This window comes from Gallinula chloropus, assembly GCF_964237585.1.
Source record: "Gallinula chloropus genome assembly, chromosome: 2".
NCBI classification, from domain to species: Eukaryota; Metazoa; Chordata; class Aves; order Gruiformes; family Rallidae; genus Gallinula; species Gallinula chloropus.
This window is the reverse complement of record NC_140086.1, coordinates 10,856,068-10,877,203: the sequence shown is the minus strand read 5'-3', so window position 1 is coordinate 10,877,203 and position 21,136 is coordinate 10,856,068. Positions and strand designations below refer to the sequence as shown.

Below are 21,136 nucleotides of genomic sequence, written 5' to 3'. Positions count from 1 at the left end.
AGCTTCTTGCTAAGAAAGGACAGGGCAAGCAATGGAACGGCTGCAAGACACCCCATCCTCTGCTTGTACACAAAAGGAATAGGGAAGTGTTATGCTAATGGCTTTAATCTGCCATGCATATAGCCCAGCTCTCCTCTCCTATAAGGTCTTCTGAGCATATTTTTGTCCATGAAACTAATATTTAAGATATATTTGTGACATAATCCATACAGATGAGAAGATCAAAATGATCACTCAAGCTGGTTCTCCAGTTCTAATGCTCCATTCACTCCTTATATATTCAGAAGACGCACGAAAAACTAAATACTCCATTTTTTCAAAAGTGACGTTGTGCAATATTAAATACATGCACATAAAAACAAATATCAAAGAAATATCACCCTTATATCATGGTTTATGCCTTGTTTCACCCCTTTATTTTACTCTCATGAATGAAATGACTCATGTGCATTCCCTGCTGCTCTCAAAAAGCCAGGGCCTCTTACAATTTACAAGAAACTTCTTGTACCATGGCGTTACAGAAGTAAATGCACTACATATAAAATACATATATTCCTTTGTTAGATTCATTATTAGTCTAACAAAAAAACCCCAAACAACCCAACCCAACAAACAGACTTGCTTCATCCTCCAAATATCCTGGGTAAAAAGCATTTTGGTAAGGTCCCCTAGAGATTGCTGTCAAACCAGGCTGCCAGAGCCGGAGCACAGTTGAGATGCCCGTGGTTCTGAGGAAGACACAAAGCAATTCTACAAAGCACAGTTTTTCAGCTTGATGTGCATTATCCTCTGGAAAGGACTGGGGGCTCAGCATGGCAGAGGGGAAGGTGGATCTTTTGGACGCTGATTATTAAACAGCTTACTGATTGTCACCTGATAGCTTGTCAGCCACCCCTCAAGGTTTTTTAGACAGCCTGCAGATATCATAATAGAGAATCATTCTCAGCATGAGATGGATTAAAATTCAGAAAACATATGACACACACTTGTATCTTCATGTCCAAGGCATCTAGACAAGTGTTTCAGGTGTCAATATTTTATCTTTTTTAAAGTTGCAAAATCCCCTCTCCAGAATGTATTGAAAGCGGGATGAATAACAGCCACTGAACACCCTGAGCTGCAGCCTCAAACAATAACATGAACACAGAGCAAAGGGTCTTTATGGCTTAAAAGATCATGATCTGAGACAGGATTTTATCCTTAATTATGATGACATACTTAGTGCTCTAATATTAATTTTATATGAAGCAAAGAAGCAACCTCATCGCTTTCAGTGACTAAAACCCAAAAAGACATTTTCTGTACCTAGCCTTGCTAAAGGAGTTTATAGCAGAGAGTCTAAGCTTTGATTCGATTTAAAGAGATAGAGATTCTATTTAAAGGTTCTGTTTGGGTTTAAAAAAACCAAACACTTGCGCATGCCCCTCCCCCTCAATATTATTTCATAACAGAAATTAAAGGAGCCAGGGAATTTGCAGAGGATTATGCCTTTTCCCAATTTGTCTTCTGTTGGCTTTTTATCTCAATACATCACAACCAAGAACTCCCTGGCAAAGATTATTTGTTGGAGAAGAAAAAGAATTACGAATATTAAACCAGAAGTGATTAAGATAATACCGACTTTACCAACACGCAGATTAAATGAAAGGCATAACCGATTTCCTTCTCAACCACTTCAATCAGTTTTCATTCAACAATCCTAACTGAAGTTCCCATCTCCAATGTGAATTTTTGGGGAAAATATTCACAATATTTTACTCCCAGCCTAGTCCATAAACACCCATATAACACATATCTTGGTGTATGAGTGGGTATTACAGAATCATGGAATGCATTGGGTTGGAAGGGACCCTTAGAGGTCATATAGTCCAACCCCTCTGCAGTGAGCAGGGACATCTTCACTAGATCAGGTTGCTCAGAGCCCTGTCAAGCCTGACCCTGACTATCTCCAGGGATAGGGCCTCCACTACCTCTCTGGGAAACCTGTTCCAGTCATCTACCACCATCATAATGAAGAATTTTTTTCCTAATATCCAACCTAAATCTCCCCTTTTCAAGTTTAAAATGGTTACCCCTCATCCTAGCGCTACACGCCATAGTGAACAGTTCTTTCCCAGCATTCTTACAGGCACCTTTCAGGTATTGGAAGGCCACTTTAAGGTTCCCCCAGAACCTTCTCTTCTCCAGACTGACACCTTCTCCTGTCTTCAGAGGACAGGTGCTCCAGCCCTTTGATTGTTTTTGTGTCCCTTCTCTGGACGTGCTCTAACAGGTCCATGTCTTTCTTGTCTTGAGGACTCCATAGCTGGACACAGTATTCCAGGTGAGGTCTCAGCAGAGCAGAGGGGCAGAATCATCTTTCTGAATCTGCTGGCCACACTTCTTTTGATGCAGCCCAGGATGCAGTTGGCCTTCTGGGCTGCAGATGCACTCTGGTGGCTCATGTCCAGATGCTCCCAAGTCCTTTTCCTCAGGGCTGCATTCCAGCACACCATCTCCTAATCTATATGGATAACGGGGATTGTCCTGACCCAGGGCAAAATCAAGTAGTTATCAGGGCAGGCATGAAGCACAGTACAGTACTGTAGCTTTTTTTGTTGTTGTTCATTTTTCCAAGTGTATCCCTTAAGGATAACCAATTTAAGCCATTAACACTTGTACTTGAATACAGTAGCAAGCTAGTATGTCAGCAAGAAAAAAAGCCAACCCCTAAATAGCAGCTTATCAGTCCAATACAGTGAGATTTTGGAATCATTTATGGCATTGTTGAAGATTGATAAAACAGTGGCCCCATGAATTAGAACAACATCTGATGAAGCAAAGCTGTCTGAACAGTTTTGACAACAGCCAATTGCAATGTCATTACCTTTACAAAATGTTACAGAAGTGGTCACTGCGTGTAATTCTTTCACTATAATCATTAAAAAACCTCAACAAACTCAGAAATATAATATGATATTTTTAAGTTTCAGATTTTTTATTTAGGGATAACATCAATATAGTAAAATTTAATTAGCAACTTAGTTGGTTTTGTTAAAATGAGTAACGGGAAAGCTTTTTCTTCTTGACCTCGTGCTGAGCAATAGTTTCAAAACGATGGTTTCAGAGAGTTGTATACGTAATACAAGTTATTGGCTTTACTTCATAGTAAGTGATGATAGCAACTAAATTAAGACCACCCTCAGAGTGATGCCTCTCTCACTCCTTCACACAGAAGACAATACATTATTTTGTACACCTTTCTCATGGAATATGTGGCCTATCACAATTCATAGGAAAATATTTAATGAATTATAAATAAATTTCAAATGACTTAATAAAAATGGATCCAAATCTTTGAAGTATTTTTTTGTTGCCTACTGTGTAGTTTGATTCCTTATTCGTCTTCCTGTCTTTAAAGGACATTCATTCTTTCATTGCTCATATATGTAATAAGGCAGCAACAATCTCCTCTGTGTAAAACAAAAAGCCCATTAGCTTGCCATTCATCCTAATACCTACTGCCATTTTTTTTTTCAATTAATTTTATTAGCAAGCTGCAGCACGTACTGGGAGGCTAGATCAGTGTTTTTAAAATGCTGAGATATTTGTAAAAGAAGCTCATTATCCTTTTGAGACCACAGAATGGAGTAACTCAGGGAAGAGCCTAGGTTAAATCCTGTCAAGAAGAATTTCGACAGATACTGCTTCACAGTTCAGCTGAAATAGTATAATGTTGTTCTCAATGAGTGTGACTTCTTAAAATAAAAAAGGTTTTTTCTCTCCATCAGCACTACTTCAAATCAACAAGTAAATAATCCCCCTCTTCTTGTTTGCCAGTTGAAAGAAGTTAAAAATTTCTGTGGCAGCCCTGCAAGGAAAGATGAGATCCAAGCAGCTCCAGCAAACTTGAGTTCTAGTACCAAACTGTCCTCTAACTGCACTTTAACACAATTTTTAAGATATTTATTTTAAATTGCATGCTAAATTAAGATTGAAGTAGTCCAAAATAACCCAAAATGACAGAAGTCTTTAGAGAGGAAAGCAGGTCTCTCAGATATCTACTGAATTTTAAAAATTGCCACCACAACATATAAACAAAGGATGATCCAGATAATAGGCTGGAGCAAAGCTCTCAGGGAAAGCAAGCTTCATTAGAGTGATCATCCTTAGACATGTAAGTAGGTGCTGAAGAGACAATCCAGTCTCAGAAGGCAGAAGTAAGCACAAGCATGAGAGGCCAGAAGTGACACCCGATTTTGAGCATTGTTTGGGCCTGTGCAGTCTGAGGTGTTTATAAGTGAATCGCAGAAGAGGGCAGAGTCAGAGGTCAATGGCTGCTGATACTGAGCTGTTTGGGTTGTAAAGCAAAAGGCAGGTATGATGAGTTGTGTAAGAACACTGCAACAATTAGTGCTGAAAGAATGAAATTAAAGATTGAAGTCTATGATGAAAAATGTGAAGTAATGTGTAAGAAGAGAAAACCACACACAGCATCATGCTTATGAAATAGTAATCAAGAAAAATGTCTTGAGGAAAAAATACCTTGAAGCTACAACACAGAATCCCGTGCAAACATCAAGCAAGCTCAATGCTCAGCAATCATAAAGCAATCAGCCTTCAGGAAAGGGCACATTCGTCTTTCAGAAAAAGATACAAGAGCACTAAAACAAGATACAGAAAGCCCCAACAAGCACAATCCAAGTTATGGAATAACAAACACACAGCTAGTTAAGTAGCAGAGGCAGGGAAAGGAAGAATGATACTTCTCCAGCCTGTCTAGGTCTCTCTGGATGGCATCCCATCCCTCTGGCACATTAACTTCACCACTCAGCTTGGTGTCATCAGCAAATTTGCTGAGGGTGCACTCAGGCCCACTGTCAAGACCATTAATAAAGATATTAAACAGCACCAGTCCCAACACGGACCCCTGAGGAACACCACCTCTCAGTCTTCCATCTGAACTTGGAGTAAATACTAATGCAGTAACTACTAATGGAGTAATTGCATCAGTAGGCAAGGGGAGAGTTATTAACACCACTGAAGCACACTCCCCAAACCAGTTTTTCTTCCAAAATGTAAAAGTTTCTCCTTTTGAGGTAAGACAAAACAGCCATAACTGATGGCATTAGATTTTTAACTGGAAAAACTTCAAGTCAGGGAATGACTTGAAGTAAAGAGAATGATGTCGCGAGTGATTTTTTTAGCATTTCCAGTTTTCTTCTTTAATGCCAATTAGCAACCAAACACAGGGAAGTGTGTATTAACAGCCTTTAAAAATAATCTCTGCAGGAATTCTAGTTTTAAGGACAGTAGAAAAACAAAACACAAAAAACCCACAAACCAAAAAAACCCCAGTGAAACCAACAACACAACCAAAATGAACTGAAAGCATCTCTATACAATTACCACCAGGATCAGGAAGTTTTTTGTATCTTGCTCTATTTTGGAAAAACTAAGAAAGTTTGAAACTCCTCACCAGGTTCTTCAGCAGCGTTGATAATTCCTTAGTAAGCGTGGAAAATTTAACAAAAGCTGTGCCAAGATCTGGATTATCTCGACTTAAAAAATTACTTCCAAATTTATCTAGTACTTGTGCATAATTTTCTTCATTTTGAACATGATCTGTAAGAAGAAAATACAATTAAAAGTCAGAAAGTTTTTCTTGTAGCCAGTCAATTATTATGTTAAACTTATGTAACGCAATATAGTGACAAGCCAACTGAAAAAGCCACAAGTTAATTCATTTACTGAAAAGTACAATGATTTTAATATTAAAGAACTATTTCAGAAACAGACACTTGTATGCTTCTTTTAAATGAGTGGCTGGAAATTGCCATACACCAATGAAAAAGCTGTGTAGTTATTAATAAAGTAGTAAGATCAATAACAGATCAAATGTGTTCATTTTGTAAACAAAAGAATTTATAACACTGTAATGCAAACCTTTTTGAATTGTACTGCAGGACACTTGTACAGAACAAAGTCAACAGTATCAGATGAAGAACTAAAGAGAACAACTCTGAATCTGATTGCAAGTTTAAGTATGTGTTTCAGCCAAAGTTTGTCTTTTTGCCAGCTTGGTCTAACCGAGTTACCCCACCGAGGGATTGCACACTGCTAGAGAGCCAAAGACTTGTTTCTATATATTTAATACAAAATTGGACATACGGAGACATCAGAACCAACATGAAGAAATTGAATCCAATGAAAGTGACCAAAATTCATAACTCAAGGATGAAGGAAATTCTGAATTATGGGCTATTGTGCCTGAAATGTTTTTTCTGCTTCTATTACTTCCCCTTCTGGCATCTGTTCCTTTTCTCTTTTGCTTTCCTTTCCTTTGGGGGTGGTGGTGGTGGTTTGGTTTTTTGTTCCTTCTATTTCAGCATCTTTAAATAGAAAATTCGCCACTGCAGCCCTTTGGGACCTGCATTATCACCTCCATATCTCTTAGAGGAATATTATTGGTACTAATTAAATCAACATTTCACTTTAATGAGTTTCCTAACCTTACTATGTTTTTTTTTCTCTAAGCCACAAACACAAAACCACAGAGCTATTCCAACTAGAACAAATTCTGTGCAATGAAAGGGCAGGGAGGGGAAGAGAGAATTAGTTGCCAGTGGGTACCATGTTTCCCTCCCCCAAAGACCTGCAAGTTATATTTTCTTCAGGTTGTCATAGAGTGTGTCTGTGTGTCTGAACAAGGAAAAAATGAACAAAGACCTAAGTTTCAAACAAAGCTTGTGGATAATGCCCCACAATGCACAAATCTAAATTCACTTTTAGAGTTGATGAAGAGTTAACACTTACAGTGTGTTATGGATACACAAAACAACAGTGCACCAAAGCATCAACAAAACAAAGTGAAAAGATGTTAAAGACAACCCCACATGTACCCAACAGAAAACATTTACAATGCTGCTTTACCAAAACCAAACCTCACCATCAGACAAGTTACATTCTAAATCCAGACATTAACACTGAGGTTTTCAGAATCCCAAATATTTAATCACGATAATAGAGAATCGTAACTCAAACAGTATGCTTTTAATGAAATTTTTCCAAAAACATATGGGTTTAATCAAATAGTTTAGTATTAAAATCAAGGAAACCATTATATAACAACAAAATATGCATTTTATTTTGATGTAAGAGCAGTTGCATAAGTGCATACAGAAAACTTTATCTAAGAAGGAGCTTTGGCTTATGCAGTCCTGAGCTAAATAAAGATCCAATGTACCCTCCTGTTCTGAAGAAAAAGGAAGGATAATGAAACAAGGTCAGAAAGAAATCTGCTACATCACAGAGCCCCCATCCTTGCCAGTCACGCTCTTTCCAAATCAAAATACTAAGGAATACAGTAGGGTTAAGTACAGCGTGGTTTCATAAAGCAGTTTCAAAAATAAATCTGTGAAGACTGAAAAAGAGCCACAGACTGTTTCTGTTATCTGAGGAAAGGCAAAAGAAATTCCCCAGCAGAAAGAGGAAGCAGGAAGCAAGATCATTGTCCCAGAACAATATATAGGAAATTCTCAAGAATCCCAGATTGCAAATCACCTAACTTGAGACATAAGGCTTTAATTATGATGTAAAAGGAATACTTCTGCAATCGCCACACCGAGACACACAAAATTCATGTACTGAGGAAGAACAGCAATTTTTTTAATTTTTACATTAATCATCAATTTAAGGCTTGTAAAGGGAGAAGAAACATTTCCTGTTGAAGAGGTAAGGTGGTTCCCCTTGTGTCCTTAAAGGCATACAGAGGAAAAATTAAATCTGCAACGTAGCCTATGCTAAAACCCAACATATGAAAATCAGCATGGTCAGAGCAATGAACATGCTTTAACCTCCCTGTAGGTGCCCCCTGCAAACATAGAAATTACTTCCCTGTGTCCTCATAGAATTTCTTCTGCATAAAGGCAGCTATAACGTGCGTGACTTGACGTTTACTTCCTTCGATACAAGTACTGCAGGAAGGCCTTTTTTAACCCTAGCCAGAGACAGGAACACTGGCAGCAGTACATACAAAGGATAACGTCTGCCTTCTAGAGCTGGCTCGTGTCTTCTCAACATGGTAAACAAAGCTCAGTGCTGTGATGAAAATAGATCAGCTTCCCTAGGCAGACAGAGAGCCTCCTCCTTTAGCCACAGGACAGGCCAGCAGCATTTGAGGACGGGCTCTGCATCCACTGACGAAGGGACCTGCCCTCAAAGGGGCTATGATTATCCCCTCTCCAGTGGGATCTGGCAAGGCACCCAGGACTTGAGGCCATGATGAGGGCCTCACTACAGAATGGCTACAGAAGTGATTATTTTCTGAGCTGAAAGATGCATCCTTTCTCCTCCATGATTCACACCATCAGCTGGAGGCAGTAAGGCCAGATGATTGTAGTAGGTGCCTTCCAATAGAAATACTCTGACCTATTCTAACTCTGAGAAAGAGCACAGAATTTACCTTTTCTTTTTTTCACAAAACCTTGGTAGTTCTCACTAAGCAGCCCTGTTGTGGCAAGCCTGCCTTCTGTGCTATAGTGCACAAGTTGAGGATTACGTGTTTTGAGGAGGGAATAATACAAATGAAGCAGAAGACAAAGATCCAAGGGACTGAGGAAGGAAGGACAGCCACAGCGGCTTACAGCAGCCTTTTGCTACTCTGGAGTAGAATCACAGAATCTTTAAAGTTGGAAAAGACCTCTAATATCATCCAGTCCAACCGTCGTCCCAACATCACCATGTCTACAAGGTTTATGAACACCTCCAGGGATGGTGACTCCACCACCTCTCATACAGCCTGTTCCAATGCCTGACCAGTACTCACCAGAAGCAGGGAGCCCTCTTGCCCTGAGCCCCCAGCACTGTGTAGGCTCAGACTTAAGGACTCCCAGGGCTGAATTCCACCTTGCTCTGCTGCCCCAAGCAGTCACCTGAAGTTATCGATGCCTAAAGCCACCTGGTGAGAAACCTTGCTCAGGACAATGACAGATGACTTAAATCAGGTTGGCAAGGCATGCAAAGAATTTGTGCTCTTTCAGTGAAACCCACAAATTTTGTTAGGTACTATGTTTATTTCCCATTCAAAAGTTACCAGAATTTTGGCATATGCTTCTGAACCCAGTGAAAGTCATGGCTATTTGTGGAAACTGGAGAACAAATATTGAAGAGAGGTTAAAAAACAGCCGTTAGATACTGGAGCTAGAAAGCACATCACCACAACTAAAGTCTTTAATTTTTCTCTAAAGTGGTTTTGCTCAGATATATTACCCTGCAAACACTGGAGAACAACAAGAAGTCAGTTTAAAGAATAAAAATGCACAAACAGAACTCTTCCCTGTCACTGTTTATACTTAAATTACACCCAAAGAAACATGAAGAACATCTATGTTACTGGGAATTACTTCTGCATATCTGGCTATGTCCAAAAAATTAAATAATTTCACGATTCAAAATCCTGATCAACTATTTTTATGTTCCACGGGTAGCCAGAGGAAAAATAACCAAGGTCAGAGCCAAACTGCATTTATGAATGGAAAAATACACACATAAAAAAAAAATCTTCAGAACAACCAAAAAAGCTGGCAAGGATAAAAAGGATGGCAAAAAGGAGCTATTTGAAACAAGAAGGCATCCTTTCTTATTTCATCCTTCACAAAGCTAAAATAAGAGTGCAAAAATAATAAAGAAGAAATAAATATTTGACTACCATGCTCTTATCTTGACTTGACAATAATAACGCCTTCTTGACTGAGAGTGCTGAAGGGAAAAGTAATAAAAACCTCTTTCAAAAATTTCCAGACCAAGGTTCATCTCAGCAAGTCTGCAAGGTTCTCTAGATCATCACAATGTAAGAGCATTGAGACATAAGCCAGCCCAGAAAGGTAAATGACTTCTTCCTGCATCTGTGTTCATTGTTGATGTACTTCAAGATCTCATAGAAGAATTTTATTTCAACTCTGCTTCAGAGGATTTATACCAAATCTAAGTGCTAACAGTAGAATTCAGAAAAGCTGACAAAACAAGCAACGACAGGTCACTTAGACCCAGGTACAGAAGAATAAAACAGGCAAACTGTATAGCTGTAAAGTAAAGCCTTTTATTTACAATAGCCTCAATACTAAAAGAATTAGAAGCAAATATAGCAGTTATTTTTACTAAGAGCTCCAGAGAGAAATAAGAATTCAAGTACGTGCCAACAGAGCAGTAATGCTGACATATTCCTCAGGCAAATTTCTAGAAACTACAGTGCAGGACAGAATTGGTGGACCTGTGGATAAAAGAAGCAGCACATTAATGTGCATGCTAGGAAGAGGAAATCCACATTAAATTACCTCTTTGGATTTTTCAAAAGGTCTATGCCTCACCAAAGCACTAAAAAGATCTAAGCAAACAAAGGGTAACAGGAATAAGCCTCACACAGAGAGAAAACAGGTCAGAAAGATGATGTGGGGGGAATGGACCAATAAGGAGTTAATTTTCTCAACAGATGAAGGTCACCAGGAAGTCCTGGGTCAACAGAAACAAAATGTGACTCCACAAGTGAGATTAATCTGTCCAAACACAGACTTCTGCAACAAAGATATCCATATTGGACCTTAGGGTCTACCTTGTCCCTGACCTCCAGCAGAGTAAAAGTTACAGTCCAGCTCCACCTAACGCAAATGCAGAGGAAATCAGATTATCTCACCTAGAAGTCTCTACATACATTCATTAACTGAGCACAGAGTCTATGCAACAGACTCACATCTGGGCAGCTCCCAAGGTAGATAAGGAATCCCATGTTAAATGGCCAAGGCATGAAAGTATGCATTAGGCAGCAGAACACGACTAACAGTAAGAAATTGTGTAACCGATCCTTAGATTGGATATTAAGCAAAATTTCTTCACTGAAAGAGTGGTCAGGCCTTGGAACAGGCTGCCTCGAGAAGTTCAAAAAACATGTAGATGTGGCACTCTAGGACATGTTTTAGTTGGCGTGGTGGTATTGGACAGATGGATGGACTTTATGATCTATGATTCTAACTAGATATTATACAGAAAGGTTCTGGAGTTATATCACCTCGACACTCCGCACCAAACAAAACAAATGCTGAACACCAGGAATTTTAAAGAAGGAATCAGAACATGCAGTAGGGCAACACAAAAACATTGCCATAGCATGCTCAAACCCTTCATACCGAGTGCAGTTCCTGTCACTGTTACCCAAAATTCATTCCTCTTTTTTTAAAAAAGAAAGTCTGTGCTATAATTTAGGAGAAAGAGAGTAAGGATGATGAAATGTACGTGAGTTTCTGTAAAAACAAACAAACAAAAGAACTCCCTAAGTTCAGAAGAGGGATACTGTGAGTGACTGCAGAAACAACACAATCCAAAAACCTATTTCAACAGGTAGAACATACACCAAGGAATTAAGTTTGGATTCATCCACAGAAATGTCCTCCAACACTACTCTAGCAAGCTTTGGGACTTCAAAGCCCCCTACAAATTCTCATGCCCCAGATCATGCAAAAGTCCCTCAACTTGACATCGAATGAGATATTCTGGTTGGCTTGAGGCCAATGCCTTGAAACATGGACAGGTCTAGTCAGTTCCTTGGACTTGAGGCCTGAAGAGCACATGTGGAAAACATCACAAAGATGCAAAATTATGAGTGATAGAGATATAGATGAACATAAATTCTTTAGACAAAAGTAATGGTAGAAGTGTATTAAGAAGTATCAAGCATCATGATACCAGTCCTGGCTCAGGTAATTTCTGGCCTTCATATCATTGTGAGTCGAGAACGTGGTTAAAAAAAAATGCATTCCATCTTTGCTCCATTTTTGTGCTTCCTCAAACAACTGCGGTTGAACACTGTGGGAGACCAAGCACACTGCTCATCTGCCTCAGTACCTTTGGTCTGGCATGGATTTTATGTTTTTATTTCTCCATTGTGTAAATTCCTTTGAATATATATCCAAATATACCAGGGAGCTAATGGAAAAGAGCTATTGAAAAATGTACAACAGAACTAATTGTGCCATGTACTGCTACTGCAATTCAATCCAAATGTTATAGGAAAACCAGTCCAAACAGATTCTCCATTAAGTTCAAGCACCATTCACATCAGATGGGTTCCTAGTTACAGATGCAACCTATCAAGCTACACATAAACAGCCAGACAGATAAAGAGGAAGTGGTGAGAAAGAGGTACCAATCTGTATGTCTCACTTGGTTTCATAAGCAGTACTTGAGCTTGGGAAAAAGGGATGGGACATTTCTAAGGGATTTCCACATCTGTGCTGGCATGTTTTCACTTCCACAGCAGTAGAGCTAACTCTAAGTATGATAAATGGGTGAGGGATGTGCACATACAGCAAAAAGTATTTGGGTGACATTAAAACTCTCTTCCCAACAGAAGAGAGTCCCTTGTGGTTCTTAATTCAGAACAAACCAATACACCAGAAGTCTGGGGCTTTCTGAAGAATTGTGCATGAGACATTGCATTGTGTGGCTGGCTCTGTTCAAATGTTTCTTCAGGCAAAAGAAAACCCAACCCAGAACAAAAAACCCAACCCAATATAACCCAAAATATCCTAGCTATGCCTCCTGGTAAAGTATGAATTGAATTACTGAAGAAAGAAGAATTTCTGTTGCCCCCAAATAACCATTTCTTACCAGTCCAGTTAAGAGTTCTCAAAGGAGATTATGAAGCAAGGGAACTTTAAAACACTTTTCCTATTCTAGTAGTGTAAATATGGTCTCATGTTATGGCAAACAATTAAGGCTGTAAATCAAAGTTCCATATCTGAGTTTTGAGTAGTTTGAAGCTTTCTTATGGAATACAAAAATAGTCACCTCTCACTTGAACTGATAAATGTCAATGCCTTTCACACAGCTGGTTTTAGTATGTTTTATGGGAAGCTAAGCATCAAAATAATTGACTTTGATCACTGAAGAAAATAGCTGTCATAGCAATTCTCTTTGTACAAGCAGGCAATATGATTTTGAGTTTTAATTCAGTCACTGAAGAGGGAGCTAGAGTATTATATGCAGCGCTTGCTTTATCAAAAAAAAATCATAAAAACTTGCACCCTTGAAGCAAAGACTTTAAATAAAAGAATAAAAAAGATAAAACCAGCTATCTAACTATCTCTGCTCCTTTTTAAATGCAGAGGCAGCCAAGTAAAACCGTTAACCAACCTTCAATTGCTTTTACTCAATGAGGCTAGTTCATTGTTCATGGTTTACTTACAGGCATTGAAAACAACATTACTTTTATTATATGACTCAAGTGTTAGCTAAAATCTCTAGTATCGTTTATATATTTCAAAACCAGCAGAACACTTTGCATGCACTCTACAATTTTCATCACTTTGGAAATACACTAAGTAGTTACTTTCAAAGGGAAAAGCTGCTTGGAGCATATGAATACTTTTAAAAGCACCAAAATCAATACAAGGTACCAAAACGTTTGCCATTTTGTAGCAGGCTTTGCTGTTTATCCAGAAAATACTCATCACCAACTGAAGTTACAGAAAACTAACTAAAATCCAGTATTGACAGCCATAAGTGTATGGCTCTGCTACCCTATCTGCCTTTGGCACAGTGTTTAGACCGTAAGAGAAACAGAAGTGAAACCATGTAGACTTTATAACGTTTTCCATATTGATGTGTGTTTGATCGTCATTCCTTACTGAACTCAAACTGATTGTCAATTCATATTCCAGTCACCCTTTCAAAGTTATTACTACAGCTCAAACGACACATCAACCATGTCTTTAAACAAGCAAAAATAACGACACATCTCCACTACTGTGGCTAAGGGGGAAAATACACTGTTTTTTTAATATGTTATGAGGAGAGAGCAAGTATTGAAGGAACATACAAATCTACCTATAGATACCTTTTCCAGTGTATTTACCTTTAATTTTCTCATTCTTATTTCACTTAGAAGTGCACTCTATAAATTAAATCTAGGACACTGCACTGTCACTGTTCTAGCTGAAGGTAACTGCTTCAAATGTGCTGACAACAGGAAAATTTACCCATGGGAATTCTCTTAGAGGCCTCTGAGAAGGAATATGAGGGTGAACGAATCTGAGAACACATTAATCTGATGTATAATCAGAAGCAAAGAAAGAACATTTTGAAATCCAAACATTCCTGAATAGATAGGCATCTCTTAGGGTATATACTTCAACAGGATGAATTGCAAGGTATTCTCAAACGTGAAACCAAATGCTTAGGTTCTCAAGTAAAGCTGAAAACAATGTCCTACCTTGCCCCGAATTATATATTGCTTTCACAGATTTTTTCACCTTCTGTAGTGCAGTCCTGTCTTGATCCAATGCCTACAACAAAAAGAAATAAACAAACTATTTACTGCATCGATCAACAGAATACATTGTAATTTTTTTTCTTAAAAATATTCTTTTTGAGAAAAAAAAAAGTTGTTTCACAGATTGGAAAAAAACCTGCAGATAAGAGATATTCAGGCCTGCAGGAAAGTCTGACGTCACTCAATCCCTTCAAGATGAATTAAAGAACCGGACTGAAAATGCTCTGAAGGCAGAGCAGAGTGGCAGTGACAGTGCTAAGAGAAAAACACTTTTAGTTTTGCAAAGGACAAAGCATTTATTCAAACTGTAACAAAGTTTGGAAAAAAAACCAAACCCAAGAAATAGTAGATGCTTCTACTGTAGCTCTGTAGTTTCTACTACAACTAAACTGCTTGTTAACTTCTATGGTTTTCCCACAATAACAATCTTCCAACTATGGACACAGATCATCACACTAAACTCTTGCACCAAACTCCACAACAGAATTTTATGAATATAACAGAATTTGATAAAATGGAAAGTAGCAAATCTAAAGAAAATGACAACGATCTGATTTTGTGCAACATAATGTGACTGAAAAGAAGTATGTATAATGGTAACACTCAAATATGCTTCTTCAGGATTCCATCATTCTGGATTTAAATTTTTCTGTGATCATTTCAAGAAAGTTGTGATTAGATTTCTAGGTACTCTTAATTTTGAGCAGAACAACTCCTTGTTACCCACTCTCAATCTGATGTAAGAAAGCAAATTCAGATGAGAAATATCTATTAAGAAAAAGCAAAAAATTACATCAGAATAAATTTTAGTCTTGTCTTGTGGATTAAGAATCCTAAGAGACACGTAGTGGTGCTGTGTGCAGTGATCTAGTTTGATTTGTGAGATTTGGATACTCCGCATTTCCTGTATTTTTGTGCCATTTACATCATAAGCAATTTCCCATCCCAGAAGTAAAGCTAGATCAGTATCTCAAGTGTACATGTTACATACATGTTCAATTCACTGAAGGTTGGAGAACTGATACCCAGAAGGGTAGCAGTCCAACTGAGCCTGCTAACTGCTGCAGACCACAAAGTTCATGTTGCAGAGACCCTTGGGTTGCTACATTACTCCTGTGTATTCCTGTGGGCCTGGTGAACAGTACTTACTCCTACGGCAGAGTGCACCTCGCCAGGGAGGTGATGCCTCACCGGCATCACTGAGTGAAGACTAAACCAACACGAAGAGTTTTCACTGCCAAAGTGGAGATGATTAAGCTATATTGCACAGGGCATTAAGAAGCTAAAAAAAACCAAACAAAACACCACGATCACAGCAGTAGCTCCAGATCAACTAGAGTTAGGCACTGGAGATGGTCATATCTAAGAGTAGTACCTTCATGCAAGTGCAAAACACTGAGTGATATATATATATATACACACATATATATAAAATAATAGTTCTATTTTGGAATGGCCCAATTTTAACTAAGCAAAATATTACAGTTGAACAATGTATGTAAGACTGCTGGAGCACCACTCCTATGAAGACAGGCTGAGAGTTGGGCTTCGTCAGCCTGGAGAAGAGAAAGACATGGGGAAATCTTACAGAGGCCTTCCAGTACCTGAAGGGGTCTACAGGAAAACTGAGGAGGGACTGTTTACAAGGGAATGGAGTGACAGGATGAGGGTTAATGGCTATGAACTCAAGAAGGTAGATTTAGATTAGACATTAGAAAGAAATTCTTCCCTGTGAGGGAGGTGAGGCTCTGGCACAGGCTGCCCAGAGAAGCTGTGGCTGCCCCATCCCTGGCAGCATGCAAGGCCAGGTTGGATGGGGCTTTGGGCAACCTGGGCTAGTGGAGGGTGTTCCTGCCCATGGCAGGGGGTTGGGACTACATGAGCTTTGAAGTTCCTTCCAAACCCAAACCATTCTGTGATTCTAAAAGTGCTTCTGTTCTTTAACAGAATAACCATCTTCTCAAATCACAGGTACTTCCATGGTAGCTAAAACTATAAAGTTTGGAACCACAGAATTTAAGTTCTTTCTAAAACTGTTTATCTCCAGTTTTTCATTCGCAGCAGAACACTCAGAACTGCAAATATCATTATTTCTTTTGCTCTCAAGCAGAACAGTGGATTTTACTTGACTTTCACCTTGGTAGAAAAAGGTAAATTTTTTAAATTTACTAAAATGTTAAGAACTTGGTGCTCCTTTTTGATCCAGTGCACAGCAGGTGCATTTCCTTTGCAAATGCTGCCAAAAGCTTTTGCTTCTTGTGCCTCTATGCTATGCAAGGCAGCTGTTACCATATATTTCTACTGAAGTTCTCTCCATCTTCACCGACCAGAAACAACAAAAAAGATTCACTTGTCTATCTTTGAACACAGGATAGGAGAAGAACTTGAAACCAGTACTTTGGAAAAAAGACAATGGTTAATATAGATGAGATTCAGCAACAAAACTTTGTATTCAGTTCTAGTACCGGGGCAAACTGGACACTCAGGAGGAGGAAACAAATACAGAAGCTCACAGAAAGAGAGATGAAGTACAATAACTAGAAGACTAGGACAAATAGGCTAGAAAAATCTTTCCATTTTGACTTGATATAGAATTAAATTTAACCACTAATGTGGGAGCAGGACGGAAGGGAACATTCATTATTTTAAGAGAGCAATCACTGACTAAAGCAGTACACAGAGATGACATCCACTGCCTGAAGGAGCCAGTGATCTAAGTCAGAATGACATCACAGGTCAATTTTGTATCTTTATATTTGCAAGCAAGATCTTTATGCAAACTAGCTCCTCCTAATCCAAAAACTGATTAAAACAAATCCGCTCCCACTCACAAACACACACCAGGGCAGAGTGTAAAATGCTTACCACAGTGGGAACGCAAACCTATGTAGGGTTCTAGGTGTACAAAACTAGTATCAGGGGTCGTTGGCTTAGGGTTTTTCGTTGGGATTTTTTTGTTTGTTTTACATAACTGTACGGAGGGTTTTTTTTCCCAAATATATTACATGCCTCCGGAATGTCTTTCACTAATAATTTCTAGCTGCACTCTGCTGCAAAGGAAGATGTTGCACTCAGTGCTCAATTCTATTATTATTCCAGAATAATGTTGTAACCACGCTAAACTACAAAGGGATGGCTTTGCTTTCCCCAAGCAGGTGAAAGCATGCTTTTACAGTATCTGTTAATTCAATTTTCCAATATTTAGAATAGTAAATATTTTTACTCCCCATGTAAGAAAACATAAAATCTGTTCTTCCAGTAAAATTGACTTATGTTATTGAAAACTACGATACCTTAGAGAACTAAGGAGTCTCTGTGACAACCTAGATATTAAGATGTGCTCCTTCCTACATACTAAACTTCTTCACCACCACCCACGGTGCTTTTCTCCATTTATGTGATACCACCTCCCAGGAGGCCTTTTTAACTTCTCTGGGAGAAAGTTTTCTTACCTTCTTATATATTCTGAAAAAACAGATGATTTACTAGAGGTACCTGCAACACAGATTTTCTGCCTCCTCAGACGGACAAAGTTTTACTCTTGAAAAAGGTCATCTTGGAGACAATATTCAAAATAATGTTAATTTAGTATTCACAAATCCCCCTGAGACATATTAATGAAGAAATTAAGAAAGAAACACATATGAAATCTGGGAAGCACGTATTTCAATAAGGGAAGCTCCTTGCTTCTCACAATCAGCAGATTTGCTATGCACAATCTGACATGAGGCCTGTCAAGGCTTCATCTTCATGTATCCCTCATATCCAAGCTTATGCTCAAGAAGAAAACCTCCTGACTGTGCAACATCAGCTCTTCTAACTAATTAGTTAGCAATTTCCCCAGACAGTGACCCCAGATTTAATCTCTCCTTTCTGCTACGATTTAGCTATGTTGAATCTACCTTGCAAATTCAACCCCCCGACCTAGGTCAAATCTGAAGAAAGCAGTGTCTCTCCTGCCTCACGACAGGGCATCCAGCTGAGGAGCTGCTGTGGTGACCCTCAGCTCCACACGAACTTGGGACTCCTTTGACCACCACGGATTTAGCTCATCTTCCATTAGTGCACACCACATTGACAGGAAGGTGTACTTAGAGCTCTCATTTCACATTCAAAGGCAAGACTTGTCACAGCACCTTCCCTACGATGTCATTTACCGGTACCTATTCATACCAATTTACAAACTGGAAAACCTGTCCACCTGAGGAAACAAAATCAAATTAATTTTGGGGTGGAAGGAGTGAGAATTCTCCCAATGGATCATTTCAGTGAGTAGCTGCATGGGTGCTTTTACCAGCAAGACACAGCACACAGGTCAGCACCAGCTCAGAAAAGGTATGTGTTGTCATCCCATTAGCACACCACAGTCCTCTCTGCTAGACAAGGCGGAGCTGCAAACAGACGTTCGCCTCTCTTCAACCATCTAGAATCTGTTCCTTTCCCAATAAAGGGTATTTCTATTTTTGGGCCATGCTCTATTTTAATAGCTATTAAATTTTAAACAAGAAATTACAGTACTGTGCTTTGAGCATAATGCTAGATTCTGGATCACTACCTTCAATGTACTAAATATTGCCAAACTCACATTTCAATAGACTACTAATTGTTTCTTTAGAAGCTTGGGTCTTTTTATTCCATATACATATATATATATATACATGTATAAGTCAGTTTGCATGTGTGTCTGTGTATATGCATTTTTTGTATATAACTGTGCATGCAAAAGCCTATATACTGAAGTCTGTACACAAGAAGATTTGAGGTACTTATTCCTGATAAACATGAAAAATATGGTTGGAGCAACACAAAAATCTTCCTTCTCTTGATTGATGTAAAACTAGTATTGCAGAAAATTATCTCCAAAGTGTTTTGCATATCTATCAACTTAGCTCTTCTAGAAATCAGCATCATTCTAGACACACACATTGGCACAGAGGATGCTGCGGCCCCTTCACTCTACTATACCAAACAGGTTTTGTGTACCTTGCAAACCTTTACAATTTGAAAAGTAAAAAATAAACAAACCCACAATCAAAAACCAAACCCAACCCACACTAATTTCTGTTTCAGTCTTACAATAATAAAAAGAGCGGCTCAAGACACTGACAATCACATGAATATGTCAGCATACTTTATTAACTTCTTCAAATAGATTATTATCCAGAGGAGATGCATTTTCCAACTGGAACAAAATTGTCATCCTCAGATCAGGAGGTTTAGAGTATCACTCCACTTTTAGGAAGTTTGCCCTAAAAAATTCCACATGCTGCCACTACCAGAACCCATCCACAAAAATAATATACCAAGACAGGAGTGTTTTAAACAGTTTCAATATTTTGCACAAGCTGTCAGAAGCTTGAAGGCTACCAGAGCACGCACAATCTATGTACTCCTGACAAAATCCCCTCCATGCATTTTAAGAAACTATTTTCATATATTTAAAAACAAAACCAAAAAAAAACCAACCCAAAGCCCTCAAAAAATTAATGTGAAGTATAAAATATTTGAGGTTATACACACAAATGGGTATAATGAATGGTTGGAGGTCACATGCATGTATTGTTAGGCACAAGATTAATTATCTCACAGGAAACAAATGGGTGATACATTGACTTCAAGGGAGCAAAGAAGCTTCCTTATCAATTAACACAGTAATCTGACCCTGGCACAGAGGTGACAGACATTTACTGTTGTCTTTATCAGAAAATATGCTTGCTGTCTGTTCATGTCCCAGTTACAGTATCCATGTAACAGAGCAGAACAATGGCACCTTACAAAGTTACAGCTCTTCAGCACCAGCATTCGTTTTCTTTACAATAAAACCCAAACTTTATCCAATGGATAAATGCACATTAGACAGGTAAGTTACTACATGCCACTGAAATTGCAGCAGGACAAACACTATTAATTTCTCCAGTGAAATATAACCAAAATAAAAGAGTCAACAGTAGGTCTCTTGTAGCTTACCCACTCAGAAATGAGCAGACTACGAAATTCACTTAATTAGAGAAGGCTCTGGGAAGACCTTATAACAGCCTTCAGGTACCTGAAAGGGCCTACAGGAAAGCTGGGGAAGGACTGTTTGTAAGGGTGTGTAGCGATAGGAGGAGGGGCAATGGTTTTAAACTAGAACAAGGTAGGTTTAGATTAGACATTAGGAAGTTTTTCACTCTGAGGGTGGTGGATCACTGGCACAGGTTGCACAGAGAGGTGGTGGAGGCCCCAACCCTGAAAGCATTTAAGGTCAGGCTTGATGAAGCTCTCAGCAACCTGATCTAGTGAAGGTGTCCCTGCTTACTGAGTGGGGGTGGACTAGATGACCTTTAAAGGGCGGGTCCAACCTAATGCATTCTGTGATTCTATGCTTCCGTAAATGGAGAAGTGATTCAAACCACCCTTCCTGACCTTCCCTCCTCACTCAGTCTGCGTGAGCCCTGCCAGTCAACAGTGTGAAGTCTGTTTCCAATCGTTGGAATCAGTACATACCTGCATGACAATAAAAGGGGAGTGGTTAAGACTCTTCTAGAGACTTAAACCCTTCATGAAAAAGATGGATACAGGCAGGCAGTTTGAACTTGTCCTGAATTACTTAAAAACCCAAAGGCTCCAAGTGAGAGAAAGCAAACCAAAAAACTCCTATCAACAAGCAGTTATCACTGTAATAACTGCTGCCAACATAATTTAGTACACTGTCATTTACCAGCTTCTCCCAAAATAAGACGAACTAAGGGATAATATTCTTTTTTAAAAATAACTAAGTTCCCAGTTGTGGAGTCACCATCCCTGGAGGCATATAGATGGAACTCCTTAAGGACATGATCTAGAGGTGGACAA

At 38.9% G+C, this 21,136-nt stretch overlaps 1 protein-coding gene across 2 annotated transcripts in view; it reads right to left on the bottom strand.

Moving 5' to 3' along the window:
• Positions 1-21,136, bottom strand: part of ASAP1 (ArfGAP with SH3 domain, ankyrin repeat and PH domain 1) — a gene marked incomplete at its 5' end in the record, with an annotated part of 135,605 nt that overhangs the window by 60,659 nt on the left and 53,810 nt on the right. For both annotated transcript variants that reach the window (XM_084280031.1, XM_084280032.1), the window contains 2 exons: positions 5,459-5,604; positions 14,243-14,315. In XM_084280031.1, coding sequence (XP_084136157.1) covers positions 5,459-5,604; positions 14,243-14,315 — 219 coding nt within the window. The remainder of the gene's footprint in view (positions 1-5,458; positions 5,605-14,242; positions 14,316-21,136) is intronic.